The following is a 17,459-nucleotide window of genomic DNA, read 5'->3' as shown; positions in this document are numbered from 1 at the left end:
ATGTCACAGGGCTAGATGGGATATATCTGCTCCCACCAGATGCTGTAAGATGTCAACCTGCTGTGAAGGTTGTTAGTGGCGGCAGCTTGGCTGGAATGAGATGTTAGAAAGGTGAGGAGACTGGAGCTGGTCTGTGCAACCTAACTGGCCAAGTGACAGGCTAGAGGGGACCACGATGGGTGGGAAATATTCAGGAGTCGCAGGGCTAAAAGGTCTTTCCAGCAGGGAACCCTCACTTGCAGAACATGGAGTGGAATCCATAATTCTCGAATCTCGGCATAACTCTGCTGTCAGCAAATATCTGCAAAGGCCGGTGGCAAAATGATCTTCTTTAAAGATTGGTCCGCGTAAAGAATGGAAATTTACTGCAGCTGTCGTTGACTCTATAAACTCAAATGGTTATGGTTATGGAGTCAGCGTGATTACAGAGAATGGAATTAGGAGTTAAGAAACGCACAGGCAACTTTAATTAACCTTCTTTGTGTATATGCATTATGATGCAGTCTTTAATTATGTGATCGCATACTATTTTTCCCAAAGCAATTGTGTCTCATTTAGCTCAGAGGCTTGAGGTGATGCTCATCCAGAGGACCTCTGTCCTTGTGGCTGCAGAAACTGGAAGGTGCACGGCAAACGAAGCAGGGATTGCAAGGAGCAAAAGGATGAGGTCACAGTTCAGGTGCTCGAGAGAATTAAATGTAATGCCGCCTTTGCCTCCGAGTTCCTGATCAGTACTGCTGAGTCTTTTGAACCAAACTTCCTCCGAGCGGTCATTAATTTTGCATAGCCTTCCTTGCCGGATCGCCATTAGGCGAAGGTTTGGTTTGCAGATGTATTGAGCATCCGGGTCTGTCAGGGAAATCCATCAGAGCTGTGCTCCAGACGCATAAAGAGCCACATAAAGCTAAGTATACTGGAAAAAAAAAAAACAAAAACACAGGTAATAGGTTTCCCAGAGGGAGCACCCAGTGTTAGATCCTTTTAGCTGGATCTCTCCGTCTCGGTTCTCATCGGAAGAACAGGGTAATAACACCACCACGGGGTGTTGTGAGAAGGGAAATGTGATTAATGCTTTTGAGGCACTTAAATACCGTAGTGATGAGCGCTGTAGAAAAGCCCTTGAAGAAATTAATAGTTCTGTCTACCGAGCAAGATTTGAATATTGTGGAGTAAAGGATGGCGCTACACATTGATGGGCCCTGCGTATTGAACGGGGGAAAATAAACCAGAGTGGCGAACGCTGCTGGGTAGAGCGCAGATCTGGGCTGAATATCGGGGGGTAGCGCAAGCGAAAGGTGGTGCTGCCACAAGGCTCTGTTCTGAAGGATGCAGAGCAGGATGAAAATCAGGATTGCGCATACTAGTTTTATTTCTGGCATCTCCTAAATCGTGTGTCGAATTCTTTTCACTTGTTTTTGCAAGGTAGCTTTAGCGGAGAACACTGTACAGCACGAAATTCATGAAAAACAGTGCTCGTCTGGCAAAGGATGTGTTTTTCTTCATAACACGGGCCACGGATTGTTCCTAAAGTTATTTGGGTTTTGCTTGAGCTAAGGATGCCTCCTCGGTGAACTCGGGTGCAGGACTGGGGTTCTCATATGGATTCGGCCAAAAAATGTTGCGTATTTAGGATCTGGCATGGGTGCTGGGATGCGGGGGTTAATAGCCTGGTACCCGGACGGACCAGAGTCGCTTTGTCTTTTGCCTCTTGTGAAATAGGAAAATAGTAATTCTCCCTTCACAGCGGCGTTAACTCAAAATTGTGAGGGACTCTGTTTATACAAAAACCACCTTAATATAAACTGATGGGGTGTTTCCAGAGAGCAATCCTGATGCTGCCGTGCTTAAACACAACTGTTGCCAGCCAGCTTTCCGTACAGAGGAAGATTTGGTTTTACTTATCTCTGCTTCCATTATTTCATATTTATTCGAGTTGAATGACAGCTATACCTGCCTAAATATATTTAAAAGAAAAAAAAAAAAGGTTTGAAAGAGCAGTGGGGACTATATTTGGCTTTTGTAGTAGAATTTGCAGATACGATGTACCTTGCCAAAAAAAAAGCTGTTACCTCTGAACATGCCAACGCTGTGTGTATACAGAGGGCAGCAGGACTGGGCTATGCCATGAGATTGTTTCTTTCTGCTCAGAATATTGGTTTTTTCTTACTCCCTTGCTCAAAGGACTTGTTGCAGCTGTATCTAATTCGTATTTAATAAGCTCTTTCTACTTCAGGTGTCAATCTGTTGTGCCCATTACTTTTCATTTTCAATAAATGTTATAGCACAAACTGGTAACTTTTCTTTTTTGTGGACTAGTAAAAATGGAAGTCGTTTTAGAAAAGCTTCACAATGTGACAAAATCTGAAAGGAAATGAGTTTCTATACTCTTATTTTAATTTTGATTGCATACCTTTGCGCAGATAGGGGATATGCCAGCTGCACTAAAAGAAAAGTAAAGCATTATTTTTAAATGCTCAGAAAAAAAGCTTTAATAAATGGTCCCGTTTATTGATCATGTCCCGCAAGAATCTGCTGCCCCTCTGAGCTAATAAGCTCTGAACTGTCCCGCTCTAATAGGTGACCAAAAAGTAAACTCCAGTCGCCGTGACCAGGAGTGGTGCAGAATGCAAATTTGCAACAGGCAACAAAAATAGGATATTTTGGTTTGAGGTTTAAGGTATCTTTACCTTAAACTCAAGTTAGCGTCACAAGTATTCTTTCCTCCAAATATTTTAACGGGTTCTTGAAAATGAGTACTGGGTAGCTCTATTCGGTAGGTTTTATTTCTACCTGAAACCAGAATCCCTGCTTCTGTTGCATTAGGAAAGGCATCTAGCTCGTCAGTGGGTTATTTGTGGAAAATAAATGTCTGTGATTGAGGTGGTAATGTTATTTCAGGAAATACTCCCAAGTTATTCCCATATTGGTTTTCTTAAAAAAAAAAAAAAAAAAAAACAAAAAACAAACAAACAAAAAAAACCCAAAGAGAGAAAAGCTGATCTTTATTAATTAAACATCTAACATGAATTTATTGAGGTGTAGAACTTTGCAGATGGCAGCCTTGGTCTTTTAATATTAATTGGAAAATATCGATTGCAAAAAAGACTAGTCTGTCATGCTGATAATTGTGACCAGATTTAGATACGATCACTAGATTTCCCTGAGATTACAAAGAAGCAGTTACCATCTAATTGGTAAAAAGATTGAACATTATTTTGGTAATCCCTGAGCTTTGGTAACTTATTCCCCGTTGTTCATTTATATGTCTTGTCTGTACACCACTATAAAGTGGTTAAATATGGTTTAAGCTGATAAGACTATGCTGTATGGTATTTACATTTCATGAAGCATTCCAAGTTTTATAGCAGTTTTAACAATATACTTTTCGTTAAATGGTTAGACCTGCTGACCGAACACTTCAAAACCACAACCCAACTGATATTTACTTCTTTCGAATGACACACTAAGGTTGAGATAGCCTGATCTCCTTGCCTTGATGGCAAGAACAAACAAGTTGTTTTCTTTCACGTTACTCAGGACATGAAAAATAAAAAATAATCTGCAACTTTCCAAGAAGGTTCTGCATCTTTTGGCTTCGTATTTGATCTGGTTTAAGCACTTTCTTGCTATGAAGTTGTGATATTTCACTGGACGGAAATTGTGCTATAGACAATTCTGATGTAGCTGGGAAAATAAATCAATTAGTGCAAGGAAACTCATTTCTAAGGAGAATTAGTATGCACTGTCAGTTTTGTACTGGGAGGGATTTCAGGAATAAAAAGTGTAACCTTTGATAATGCAAGACAAATGTTAGGCACTTTGAGTTTTAGATGTAAATGCTCATGATTCTCGGCTGAATTTTATCGCTGTTATTTCCATAAGCTGTATGTGTTTACACCGCTTAAGCATCTGGCCTAAATATATAAAAAGGCTGTTATTTATTCTGTGGATGTCAATTTGAAGTGCTGCATAGTTCGCAGCTGTGGCGTTAACTTGCACGCTCGCAGAAAATAGGCTGTCGATTTCTTAACTGAATTTTAAGATCGCCTGAACAGCAGTATTTCAAAAAACTTAAGCGTCTTCTATCCATTTATAAATATTAGTAAAAAAAAAAAAAAAAAAGGTCTGGGTGTTTCGGGGCTCTGCCTTTGTGTCCGAAGCCAGACCTGGGTTTCTCAGCGTCTAGAATGCTCTTTTTCTCCTGCTGCTAATAACTGCAGAGGTTTTGTGTGCGTGCGGAGGTTCAGTGCAGGCTGTTGTGAATCCCAGGATGATATCGCCGTTACTTAGAGCTGTATTTTGCCTCGCCTCCTCTGTCATTGCTCAGCATGCACCAGGGTAGAGTTAAAATCTTTATTCATTTCATTTAAAAATGTTTCTTTTGTTCTCCTTATCGTGTTCTGGCTTTCCCAAGGATATATGCCTTGAACGAAAAGTCACATGTGCATTACTAATTGTGTGCCATTGTATTTACAGTTCCTAGTGGTGGCACTGTGAAGCTACTAATTCTTTTGCTTCACTTGATGTAAAATAATCTGAGTGTCTTTGATAGCAGTGAAACAGTATTAATTGTTTTGTACATTTCTTGGTCACTCTTCTTAGGTGGTCTTCATAATCTATTAGAACTTTCAGCCAGATTTTTGTAATGTCATGCCTCCAGCGGTGATTAAATTGGTAATTAATGAACAGTCCTTGGCAACGTAAACCACATCCCGTTAATTTTCCCTTTTGAGTTTTTTAGAAGTTGTCGTCTCTGTCGGAAAGCGTTGCGCCACCTTGCTACGGCCCCTTGGCATGAAACCACGACGGCTTGATTTTTTGCAGCCATTAGTAGATCAGAGCAGTAATTTCACAGTATTTTGGTCAGGGTAATTATAGTACCAAGTACCGAGCAGAGTTGGGAATTCACACAAGAAGTCCAGAAATACCAGGTGAGCTTCCTTGTGTTCACTGGGACGTTATGATTAGTTTAATTGGGCTTTGTTTGATTTCAGCCGCCGAGACTCTTTGTGCCACGGCACTGCAGCCACTTGCCACTTTAGTGTTTCTGACCTGCATTGACAGGAACTGGTGCAAAAAAACGGCCCTTTGAAGTCCGGACTCTTTAGAGAGGGCAATGACAAAAGGGGAAAAGTGATGTGTAAACAGTTTACTGTAGCAAAACTCGAAACCCCGCCGAATGCGCCGCGCTTTGTGGGGAACACGCGTCAAAGTTGGGGTTTTGTAGGGGCTGTGATTTATATTTCCAGCCCACGTGGGTGCTATTTCTCCTATGTTGAGGAAAACACTGCGTTTAAAACCACGATCTTTGTGGGGTTTGTTTTTTTTTTAATGGGGGACTTTTATATGGCACCCGCTGTCCTACCTGCCTTTCTCCCACCGGAAACGCTGTGAATCGCTGCTTTCGCCCCGCAAACACGTGCGGGCGCGGGCGCTGACGAGCCAGCAGCCACGCATAGTAGCCCACGGCCCGCGCAACAGTAGGCAAAGCCATTCATACCCCAGTGACCCACTGTAGGTGTAGCGGCCTGCAGCAGCGCATGGTGCACATTAAAGTTTTAAATAGTCACTTGCCTGTTGGCTTCGGAATGAAAAGGACCGTCACTGGTCACTTCTCCTGAAGCCTTAATGAAACCAAATAGTTTGCTACCACCAGTTTGGGCCTAACCATTGGGGTGTTTCATGCCGTCTTGTCAGTCGATGTTCATGAATTGACTTGAGCGGAGATCAAAGTCTCGCTCCAAATGGGGAGAGCGGGGAGAGAGACAGCTCCTTCAATTGCACCACAAGAGCTAATCAAGCCATCAGTTCTTTATGCACTCTGCATGCCTTTAGAATTTAATACCCAACGGTTTGTCAGGACAAATTGAAATTCGGGTTGTTTTTTTCTTTTTTTTTGATGGAGGGGGTGTCCCCTCCACGGCCCGCTGCGAATAAAATAGGCGCTTCTCTCTCCTGGAAGCTCGCTTTGGTAAATTTTATAACTTAATGGAAAACCGCACTGTCGATTAAATATTTGGGGGTGGGGTGGGAGAAAAAAAAAGTCAAGGTAAAGGATTCAATGGGGATTATATGTCTTAGTAGTGATTAAAGATCCAGGTTTAAAGTGAAAGAGAAACTAAACTCGGTGTGATTTGTGTGTGTGTGTGTGTGTCTTGGATTGCTAATGAACATTTTTGCTGCAACATTTTAAATTGGATTCAGAAAATAGTTTTTTGAGTGTCAGTTAAAACAAAGTCATGTGAAAATGCCTCTCTCTCTACCTCCTTCCCTCCCTCTCTCTCTTTTTAATTGATATGATTTAGGCAGAGGTAAGGGGGATTTTTCTATTGCAGAAGCAATTTTTAAGGGATTTAGTCTTATTTAGCCCGAAGGTCTTCACACTAATGAGAGCACTTAAGTTACGTCCAGGCGTTGATTACACAGCTCATCTATCAACTGGAGCATGAGAATTTGTATTTTAGATACCTTTTATACGTTATAAATGTATATGGGTTGCGTTTTTCATTACTTTAGATATTTTCCACAAGTTTTTAATTACCTTCTTTCACATCTGAGGGGGCTGTAACTCAGCTGACAGAGCACAAACAGTGACAGGGAAATGCTCTACATTTGACCAGAAATAATATCGACACTGTATCTGCAGAAATTGGTGAGGCGAACGCAAATCACTACCCGGATACATTCCTTAAACTGCCACAAGACCCCTGAATGTGTTTATTAAGGGAACGTGGAATTATCTATATTGAAAAATGCCTGACTGCTACTCCCCCCCACCCCCCAAAAAAAAAATTTTGAACGCTCTCACTACCTGTAGGGTTTTTTTTTTTGCCACCTTTAAAACACAATGGTGTCTTAATTATTTTCCGCACCGTTCTGAAAAGTACAGCTTTTGTAACTTTTTGACATTTTGGATTTAAAAAAAAAAAAAAAATTAAAACGTTGCCACCAGCTTGCACTATGAGCAGCCTGTAATAACAGTTAAAAAAGCTTTCTGAACTATTTGACAAGATTTCTTAGTGCTGAGGCCATATGCTGTAGCCTTTAAGCTATTTCTTCCTATCAGTTTCATTATCACCTGCCTCTGAGTCTCCAATATCATCAGTAAGCACATGCAGAATCATAATTATGCCATGTACAAGTTCTTTGATAACATGTACAGTTTTCTTCTTAATTCTTTATCAAATGCATTGATCGTGGCATGTGTGCATTGATCCAGGTCCACCATCTGGCTGTGTGTGATAAGCACAGTGGCATCTTTGCATTTCCACTGTCATTCATTGCGCTACAATTTGGCTGCAGGGGAGTAGTGGCTGGGATTAGCCCTGTTCTGCTACTTACTTGCATTTTAAGTTGACACCTCTACAGCGGCTCAGACCACATTACAAACTGAAACACATACGCGCGACTTAGTGATGTGACACTCCTCAATAAGCTTACTCCACTAGCTACTCAACAATCTGTAATTGGATTTGTAGGAATAACAGCAAAAGATTTCCTAAGAATTGCCGGGGACAGAAGGTGAAGTTTTCTCATTATTGGCAAAAGGCGAGGTATAGATCCTCTGCGATTGGTATTTTCCATTAAAAACAAGCTGCCAGCAGTTTGCAGGACGTTTTCAAAAAAAAAAAAAAAGAAAAAAAGAAAAAAAGAAAAAAAAGTCACAAACCCAACAAACCAACCCAGCAAAATAGGATCCAGGGAGGCATCGGGGTTGGCGCTTGTTCTTTCTGTTCTCATGGCAGAGCGGGATCCCCACCACCCTCCCCAGGAAATTAAGAGAAGGTCGTCAGAGAAGGGGAAAGGGGCGGGGGGGCAGGGGGGGGAACTTTGGGAGGCTCCGCTTTGTTGGGCTGGGAGGGAGCGAGGAGCATTCCTCGGGAGGGCACGTCCTCCTCCCTTCCCAGGGCCGGCGGTCTGAGAGATGCTGCGCTCCAGCTTATGCGCCCCGTACTCTTGCCAAAAGCCTTTGTTTCATAACGCCACTTTTTTTTTCTTTCTTTTTTTTTCCCCCTTAAATTATAAAGTCAAGTTTACACAAGAGAAAATCCCTTAAGTGGAGCTTGACGAATGTTGACTCCTACAATGAGTAAGCAGCTTCTTTAACTCCTGTCTGCAACCCGGCTGTGGAAAGGCACGGAAAATGCCACCGTCAGACCTACAGATCTCCCATGGGACATTATGCCCTGTCCGGCTGACGGCACTATTTCACAGTCTGGCTCAACCCGCGCTCTTGAGACCCCATTTGTGGGTCATGCCAATAGCGTTGACAATTGCGGTGAACGCAACCTTCTGCGTTGCGCCGCCTGAGGTGATCGCTGTCCTTAATTATTCCTTAAACACGAACTTGCCTAAGCAGTAGAAATTCCTGGGGAAGAAGTTAGCGGAGGGGTTTTGTGGCCGCCCTTGGCTTTTAGGTGGACTTTCCCCGCTGATGTTCCGTGGCAGCGCTGTTGGTAGGGAAGGGCGGGCTGACCCGTGCCGGCGTTGGCCGCGCTCTTCCCCTCAGTGCGAGCAAGCGAGCCAGGGAGGAAAACATTTGACATGAGATGTTACAGCCTCTCCTTAAAACTTGCCGCAGAGCCAAGCGCAGTGTGGAAAATAGAAATGCTCGCCCGGCTCGGCATGGAGCTGTGCGGCTCCTAAAGGGTTAAATGGGTTAAATCTTATTTATCTGAATAGAACTGCGGGGCTGTTTTGCCGAATGCTCCAGCACAAATACCTCTGGTTCACTTTGACGTTACAATTTTTTTTTTTTGTTGGTTTCTTTACTTTAAATACTTGAACTGGTAGACCTTTTACTTTTTTCTCGGAGAAAGATGTATTTGTACCAGATTAGAAAAGCTAAACTGTTTCTTTACATTGAATAATCAGCCTGTCATGACAAATCTATCTCCTTCTGCATGAGTAGGTGCCAGTTTGACTAGCTTCTTTTAGGCTCACACTGGGTTTTAAGCTGGATCCATGTGCATGACTGGCAGTGCATTTGTTGGGCCAGATCTAAGGAGCCAGAGAGCGTTCAGCTCCTTTTTGCCTACAAAAGAGCAGCCAGACAACCAGCAAGAGGCCTTGGATGTAGCACAAGGTGATACTTACTTAGTCAGCCCTTCTTTCTTTCCTATATATATATATATATATATATATTTGTTCAGTAAACTAAGAGTTTCTCACTCTCACAATGACACGAGGAAATTAAATTATCAATGGGTTATTTTTTCTCTAGCCAGCGTTCATCGCACCTGAGATACTGTACCGAGTGAATTGCAGTTTTTCCAGAATGCCATAGATTATATAAAAAAAAAAAAGAAATAAAATTAAAAAATTGCTGGCTAACTATTCTTTAAAAATGCCTCCTGGGGTTAAGGAGATGTTTTCCTTTTTATAGCCACACAACCCCATTTTATTGTAAATTTGGGGGTCTTTTTTTTTTTTCTTAAAGGGGACAGCTTTGTTAAGACACTTTGTGATTCCTCCAGTTTTAGACTTCGGGCTACTGCTGTTTTCATTCCATGTTGTCTCATTAGTCCATCAGTGCCATAGATCTGCTTCTTTTGATTCAATACTTATTGGGATGCACATCCATAAAAAAAATATACGTTCAAGCTACATAGAGTTGATGGGTAGTAAGGCAGTGGATGGAGACACCAGGCAGAAAGCAGAAAATATCTAAGATATTTATGTCTTTCTCCACTGACCACTTCCCACCATGCGACTACCCACAGAAATCCAAAGCCGATGGACTTTTGTTTCTGTGGAGCGTTCCTGGCTTAGCAATTCGTATTTCACTCCCTACCTGTGCATTTGGAGCTGTTTGGGAACCATAGTGGAGACCAAACATCAATGTGGTCCCCAGGGGTGATCAAAGATTTAATCTGACCAGATGGGACAAACTTGAGAAAGATTTTGACTTTCCACTCTGTTTTGCAACAAGAAAGGCTGATTTCTTCTTTTTTTTTTTTTTTCTTTTCCTTTTCCCTCCCGTCCTTTCTTTGTTAGAAAAGGCAGAGATCAGGCCATCCCCAGAGAAATGAGCAGGTGTGGCCATTTACGAGCGTGTCGGGTTATATTAGAAACCCACATAAGAAAAGTTGGAAATGGTTTGAAAAGATCTGCTAAACACTTTCAATGTTTCATCCCAAATCCTATTTACTCAAACAAGAGCCCGTCGAGGTCACACTAAAACCCAGCCTGCCCAAACCTTTAAAGCTGGTGTAATTTGTTTTTTTTTTTTTTTATTTTTTTTTTTATTATTCTGTCTTCTCTGCTAACTGAATAGGTACATTTTGGTAATCCTTGCCTCTGGACAAGCACAGAAGTCTTTTTCTTTCTGAATGGTTAATAACAGAGCCGTTCTTCCCGTCTAATGATGAAAGAGGTGGCAGTCAAGTTCTTTCTCTTAGATGTACTCTGCACTCAGGGCAGACTGCAGACAATTTTGAAACCTACAGCTACGGGAATCGCTCCCCCTCATAGGTACAATCCTGAATTTAATTTTGTTGCTGTGGAGTCTCACTAATTTACCACTTTTTTTTTTTTTTTTACCACCCCACCCCCCCGCTCTATGGACACCGTAAAGAATTTTCTTTTTAAAGATCAAATAAATGCGGCTCATGGGATTAAATATATTCTTTTACACGGAGGGGCTACTGCGTTATCACATTGCAGGTGTAAACTCAGTTTGGATCCTCCCAAAATCCTTCCAAAGGATGACTCTAAATCCCTGGGAGAGGTTTGGAGTTGTTTTTTTTTTTTTTTGAAAATGCAAGAAGATTGCAGAATTTTTAGTGCTGTAAGGAGATGGAGGGGTTGGGGGTGTGTGTGTGTTTTTTTCCTCCCCCCTACAAGACTCCACCAATCTTAATATTTTACTGAGTTGGGCATTACCCACATGTCTCTGGCTGGGTAACGAACTTGGAAACTACCCTGCCAGTGTTTCACGTTTGAATTCACCTTCCTTAAATCCACGAGATCTTTTTTTTTTTTTTTAATTTTTTTTGGCCAAAGGACCGTCAGTCACTGCTGTCTGCGGCGAGTACAAAAAGGACCCCCTAACGGCAGCCATTTTTATTTGCTTCTTAAGATCCAAAGGCTGCTGAAAGAACAATTGGATAAAGTTGGAGGATTGGAGAAGCTGGATTTTCATGTGCCGGTGAAATGAAACTCCCGGCCGCCTTTTTTTTCTTTCCCCCCTTCTCTTCCCCTTCCCCTTAAAAGCCGGCATCTGCTGGGGGGTTGTAGCTGTGTCAAAGCCGTTGGGATGCCACTGCTGATCACTTTAATTACTAGGACTAAGGAGGATAAAATTAAAAGTAGCACCATTGAAGCAGTGGAAGAAAGCTTGCCGAGATGTCGGTGAACTGTGAAATATAAAAATTGCATACCAATACATTTTTATAGGAGGGGAAACAAGGAATTGCATTACTTATTCTTGAAGAGTTTGCCCTTAAATGGTGAAGTTTGCCTCGCTCTGCATCCCCATGGCAGAGCTTTAGACCATTACAAAGTAATGGGGGGGGGGGGGGGGGGGGGTAATGGAGCAAACTTGACTGTCTCTTTGGCATGTCAGGTTCGTGTCAGAGGGTGAAAGGTTTTACTGAGTTTTCTCTTCGACTGTATAGGGAGAAAAATTGCCGTCGGTGTGTTTGCGTGGTCCTTTCTTGGTAGGAAGCTTCTCTTCGTGTCTTCTTTTGCGGCTTTTTTTTGAATATCTATGTCCATGCCTCCTCACCTCTCCCAGGTGCTTTCCCTTCCAACATCTAAGGGGTCGATTTGCCGTTTAATAATTGTTCGGTACCTCAAAACTTCAATCTCCCTACTTTTTCCCCTCTGCATTTCGTAGCTTCTTCTGCCAGGTTTTCCTCTGCTGCCGAGCTGGGTAACCCTGGGTTCAAATACCTGAATTGAATTTAAGCCAGAACTGGGCTGTTGTGGGTTGTTGTTTTTGTTTTTGTTTTTTTTTTTTCTCTTATCCGCTGGTGACGACTGGCTTAATCAGCACAAACACAAGCCACAATAATCTTGTGTTTGCTTGGAGATCCCCGGGATGTTAATGACTATGCTAATAATTTAGGAGACAAGTTCTCTTTCAGGAGGAGGGGAAAAAAGGAGTCAAGGGGGGGAAATCACCCTGCTCAGTTTAGGGCACATTTGTCACAAATCCATAACCACAGTTTAAACTATGAGGGCTATTGTAGATTAAATTGTTTGACGTCCAACCACATGGGAATTGTAACAGTAATTTGCCCGTTCCATCTGAAACATCATTTAAAACAAAGCCAGGAGTTCTTAGATCCCAGGAATTACAAATAGAGATTTGAGCAGTTTTATTTTGTGTGAAATTCAACATAGTGTATGTCATCGAATACTGTGGGTTGAAATAAAACCACTTGGCTGGCTAAAAATTAAAATAAATTGGATTTATGATAGTGGTTAGGAGGAAGACAGGGAGGGAGAAGCTTTCCAGTTGCCTTTCGGTTGTGTATCCAAATGAGTTTTGGATAGAAGCATCGCTCTGGGAAGTTGAAGGGTGAGAAAGCAAACAAAGCCCATGTGCCATCCCCGCCGCCGCAGAATTGTCTTTCCAGGGGGAAAGAAGGACATTAGGAGCCAAGTAAATCCCAGCAATCTGATAGGGAATCAGGGCTCTGTCACTCAGAGAGCAGATATTGTGCTGTGTCCATACGCTTTGTTTACTGTAGGGTTTTATGAGTTGTAACCTGCCCATGCAAGCTGTTAATGAGGCTAAATCTCGCTGCTGGAGGATTGAATTACAGCACACCTCTGGGCTCATGGTTATAAACACAAAGTCCCATTAGGGCCCCATTCGGATTCAGTCATTTGCTTTTTTTTTTTTTTTTTGGCCATTGTTCCGGGGAACAATGCTGAGTAAATAGCTACAAACAAACAATTTGCATGGAAATGGCTAAAATGTGCCTAATTAGTATTTTTGCGCCCCTTTTTATTAATGGTTTGCTTCAACTAAATAGCACTTAGGCAGCAGCAGCTCTCACCAGTGTCTGCAGGTGTAGGATGCTGAGTTTCGGGGCTGATGGGAAGGCTGCCAGGAGGGCTCTCCAAAATTAGGCAGTTTGTTATATTACACTTAGTTCAGGTCAACTGCCTGTACCTGGGGTTTATCCTGGTCGTTATGTCAATAATAGGAACTTTGACTTCAAGCCAACTGCTGACTTTGTTGTGCTTATGAGCATTTTTAGTATTGAGTGGAGGGGGTCCTACCTTCAAAAAAAAAATTTAAAAATCATATTTTTAGGGGGGACAGTCCTACCTTCAAAAAAAAAATTAAAAAATCATATTTTTAGGGGGACAACTGTCCTAACTTCGAAAAAATTCCCATTTTTAAGGCGAAAACTTAAATTGCTTCCCTTTAATGGATTCTTTTAGTTATGTTTAAACACAACTTTTTATTAAGATTTTTTTTTATTACGGTGGGTTAGTCTTTTCCAAAATTTCATGTGGTAGAACTTTGGCTCATTTATGTAACCGAAATATTTTGTGCTTCTAAGATAGGAGCTTTAGTGGGACTGCACTGTCTGGGATGGTTCCAATACGATCTCTTTAATTACTGACCAAAGCCCCACGAGTAGGATGTGTTAAAGCGATGCAAAGTCTTTTCTGCTCTGGCATCTTTTGTTCTTTTATTACTTTTCATTAGTTTATTATTTTTTTTAAAAAAAAAAAGATGTGTCTATTGAAGTTGAAGGATTAGATTCCTTTCCATCAGATTTAACGTCCCTTTACGCTTTGAAGTCAGGTTGGCAATTGGAGTAACAGAGAGTGACATCAGGCTTCTCATTTCAGTTCTATGAGAGAATATTACCCAAACAAGTAATTCAATTTAGTAAAACCCTTTTTAGAGCCGCGGTAAAACTTTTTGTAGTTATTACTTTGAGACAAAAGCATCTGAGAATTTTCGTCAAGGTATTTTTTTATAGCATGTAAATTATAAAAGCTTTAAATTGCAAATAATTAGGTTTCCAATGTGTTAATAATTTGGGGGAATGCTTTAAAAAAAAAATCAAATCTGATTCCTGGATGTCTTTAAAAATTGTGGTGTGACACCCGACTGATATCGAGCATCCTATTTATAATGTGGGCCAAGCACCATGCTGTAAACCAGTTACTATCATGATGATCAGATTGAGAATGAAATTGCATTTCTGTCAATTACTGAGTTGGCAACTGTTCAATATATCTTAGCAGCAAGATGAAGAGCGGCGTCGGCAGCTGAGAGAGAGAGCTCGTCAGCTAATAGCAGAAGCTCGATCTGGAGTGAAGATGTCAGAACTTCCTAGCTACAGTGAAATGGCGGAAGAAAAGTTGAAAGAAAGGTCAAAGGCATCTGGAGGTGAGCTGGGGAACCTTCTGTCTTATTCCTATGGCAACCTGGGAACTGGAGACCTTTTTTGGGTATCACTTTTATTCACGCTTCAAAATGTTGGTGGTCATCGGGGGCGGTATCAAAAAGAGCTGGCCATAGATAAGTTTCCTAAATCAACGTTGTGTCACTTAATTTCCACCAATTAAAAGAAAAAGTATTTATGTGATTGAAAGATGATGTTATATGAACGAGTAGATCATATTGGTCCGTTAGTTACAGATTTGTCATTACCCCCAGTTTTTTAGAATTTGATGATTGTTTGTTAAAATCTCTTCAATATATATTTTTATATAGGAACATGGGTATAATGTTGGGGGGAAAACAACATTCGAAATACTTCAGAAACTTTATTTTGCCTTAAAAGTGTTCTGCTTGGGAAGAGAATTTCTAAGGCAGCCCACGGGAGGTGGGGGCAACAACCTTTTGATTTAAAAGGGCGGTCTTTTGACATACCACTTGCCTTTACAGGTTTTGAGTTGTAATACTGCTATAATGCTATTAAACTGACTTTGAAACGCCATTACAATGCATATACCTGCCCATGCTAGGAGCTGGAGTAGTGTAGCGTTGCTCAAACTCGCATGGGTGCTGAGCACACCTTTCGGTACAGGCTTCTCAGTCTTTTAGTGTCTTCTACATATTCTAAGGGGAAATTGTGTTTTTTATACTAACGTGTAATTGTAAGCCAAAGCGTCAGGAGCATCCAGCTCTACGTTCACAGTGCGTGTAGATTCAACAATTTTTTTTTCTTCTCTACTACCTGTATTTTATATGCATATATATATATTTAAATAGAGTTTTATTGCACCCTAAACCCTACACTTCTGTTCCATTTAACACCAGAGAGAAAAACAGTTAGTTGTATGTCTCCCTTTGGGTCTGCGCTTCATTTTTCCTCTCTTTGCCCACTAAACCAAGCTTGCCAACAGAACTCGCTTTGGGGATAAATAGCGGAATTACATCCTCGATGGGGAGGGAGGAAGACGGGCTGAGCAAAATGGCTCAGTACGTCTCTGTTGAGTAGACTACAGTGTTCTTCATCCCTCTTCACAAATTACGACTCCCCATCTTACATTATTTAATGACTTCCTCCTCACTGTTTTAAGTGTGCCTGTACATAGCTGTTCCTGCCATCCCTCCCCTCCAAGTAAGGTATGCTTTGTGGGTATAGCCTGAGTAAATGTATTTATCTATATAGATCGCCCATGCACTCAGAGGGTTTCAGTGTCATTAAAGGAGACAGTATCAGTACTGATGACAACTTGTTTATCAAGTTTCTCACTGCTATCCCTATGGGGTTTTATCCACTGTAACAATTTCATGGCTTTCTACTTTTGCATGTGCTTTGAGTTAGTTCCTTGGTTTGTATTTCCCACCGTGATTTTTCTTGGTTCATGCAGTAGTTCGGCCAGGCTATTTAAACTTCTCTCAGACTTGCAGTTCTCGTTCCTGGTCTCTTTTTATTCCTCTTTGCTCTTTTCATGTCAACATGCATTTTATAGCACTTCTTTCTACTTATTCATTCTCAAAAAGTTTTCCTTGTGGCACATCTTCCACATACTTCTCCCACCCCGCTGGTCATTTCAGGTGCTGTGCTACACCTCCACTCAAGAAGTCCATTCTTCTAAAGTGGAGTAGGTCTGTGAAATGGCACCAATGCTTTATAAACCAAATAAACTTTCATTATTTCCAGGTTTAGTCTTTTGCATTTTTTTATTTCCACCAAAAATTAGGATTATATAGACATTCTCCTTATTACAACGGGATTCTGAATATTGCCCCTTACTGCGTTCACATGTAGTAGGTTTTTTTCTGTGTATAGTCCTGTATTCCCTATACAATATCCAAGACAAGCTTATAGTAATATCTTATGTCTTCCAAGCTCTCTTGTCCATTATGCTTCATTAATCTCTTCTGCTGCATTGATTGCTATGTTTTAATTTACAAAAAGGGAACGTACCAAATCATTTTCCTCTCTCTCAATTCAGTTATTCCAGAAAAAAAAGTGAAATTTCAGCTTTGGGATTTTGGGGCTTTTAAAGACTAACTTCTTGCTCACTATTGTGGGTGAAAATGCGATCTCTTTCAGTGTTTCTATATGCTCATTAAGAGTTTCATGCTTTGGCACTGGGGCTACGTTCTCTGGTAAAAGGCTTTATTTAATCGTGGTCTGAAAAACTCAAATGCCTATGGCAAGTGGAAACTTTCCTGGATAAGCAGCATCCTTTGCTAGGAAATCCAGTCTTTTTCATAGGTTATTTGGCATGTGAGACAGAAAACGCTTCCTCCTGCCAACTGCCAGAGGGTTTGGGATGGCAGCTTCAAATTTATTAGATGTCCTACTAGCTTCAGGCTGATAAGCGGATGCCTTGAGGTGGGTCCAGGGACAATGTCAAGATAGGAATCCGAATATCCTCCCTTTTCCCAGCAGCTACAATTATCTAGGTATGGTTCCCCGTGCAGTGGGACACCCGGCGACTCTTTGGGGATTTCGGTAGTGCATTTTCTTTTACTCTCTGGCACATCTTCATCCTTTCTTTGAGACGGTGCCTTTCGGTGGATGTAGCTGGGACCTGGAGGTGGTGAGGAGGCAGCGGAGGGAGGGAACGATGGAGAGGACGAGGGGGTAAGACAAGCATAACAGGAAGAGGCTTTGGTGAAAAAAGTGCCAAAAATAGACAAAACTGGGAGGGGAGAAGAGAACAAATGCAAGAACGACACAGGAAAGAGATGTTAGGGGAGCAGGGAGGGAAAAACACAAGCGAAGCAGCACCCAAATGTATTGTAAGACACAAAAATAAAAGCTTTCAAAAATTTTGGAATGAATAACAAAAGCTGGAAAGGTGTTACTGCAGTTAAAAGACGTACCAAAGAGAGCCAGCTGGCACTCTGCACTTTTGTACTGCACCATTGCACTTTTGTATGCTTAAAGTTTTCAGGCTATGGTACAGGTTTTACTTCCAAGGCACTGACTTGGAGGGACTGTACGTGGTACCTCAGGCTGACTCATCATGCTTAGTCTCCAACTCATAAAACAGTGCTAAGTCCTCAGTTTAATATC

The 17,459-nt window shown here is 41.5% G+C and overlaps 1 protein-coding gene across 1 annotated transcript in view; it reads left to right on the top strand.

The window, feature by feature from the left end:
* Positions 1-17,459, top strand: part of EHBP1 (EH domain binding protein 1) — a 236,828-nt gene that overhangs the window by 167,333 nt on the left and 52,036 nt on the right. Inside the window, exon 16 of the mRNA XM_082480396.1 lies at positions 14,218-14,365. Within this exon, the coding sequence (XP_082336522.1) occupies positions 14,218-14,365 (148 nt within the window). The remainder of the gene's footprint in view (positions 1-14,217; positions 14,366-17,459) is intronic.

The sequence above is a fragment of the Vanellus vanellus genome, assembly GCF_965231255.1.
Source record: "Vanellus vanellus genome assembly, chromosome: 3".
NCBI classification, from domain to species: domain Eukaryota; kingdom Metazoa; phylum Chordata; class Aves; order Charadriiformes; family Charadriidae; genus Vanellus; species Vanellus vanellus.
This window is presented reverse-complemented; position numbering and strand designations above follow the sequence as displayed.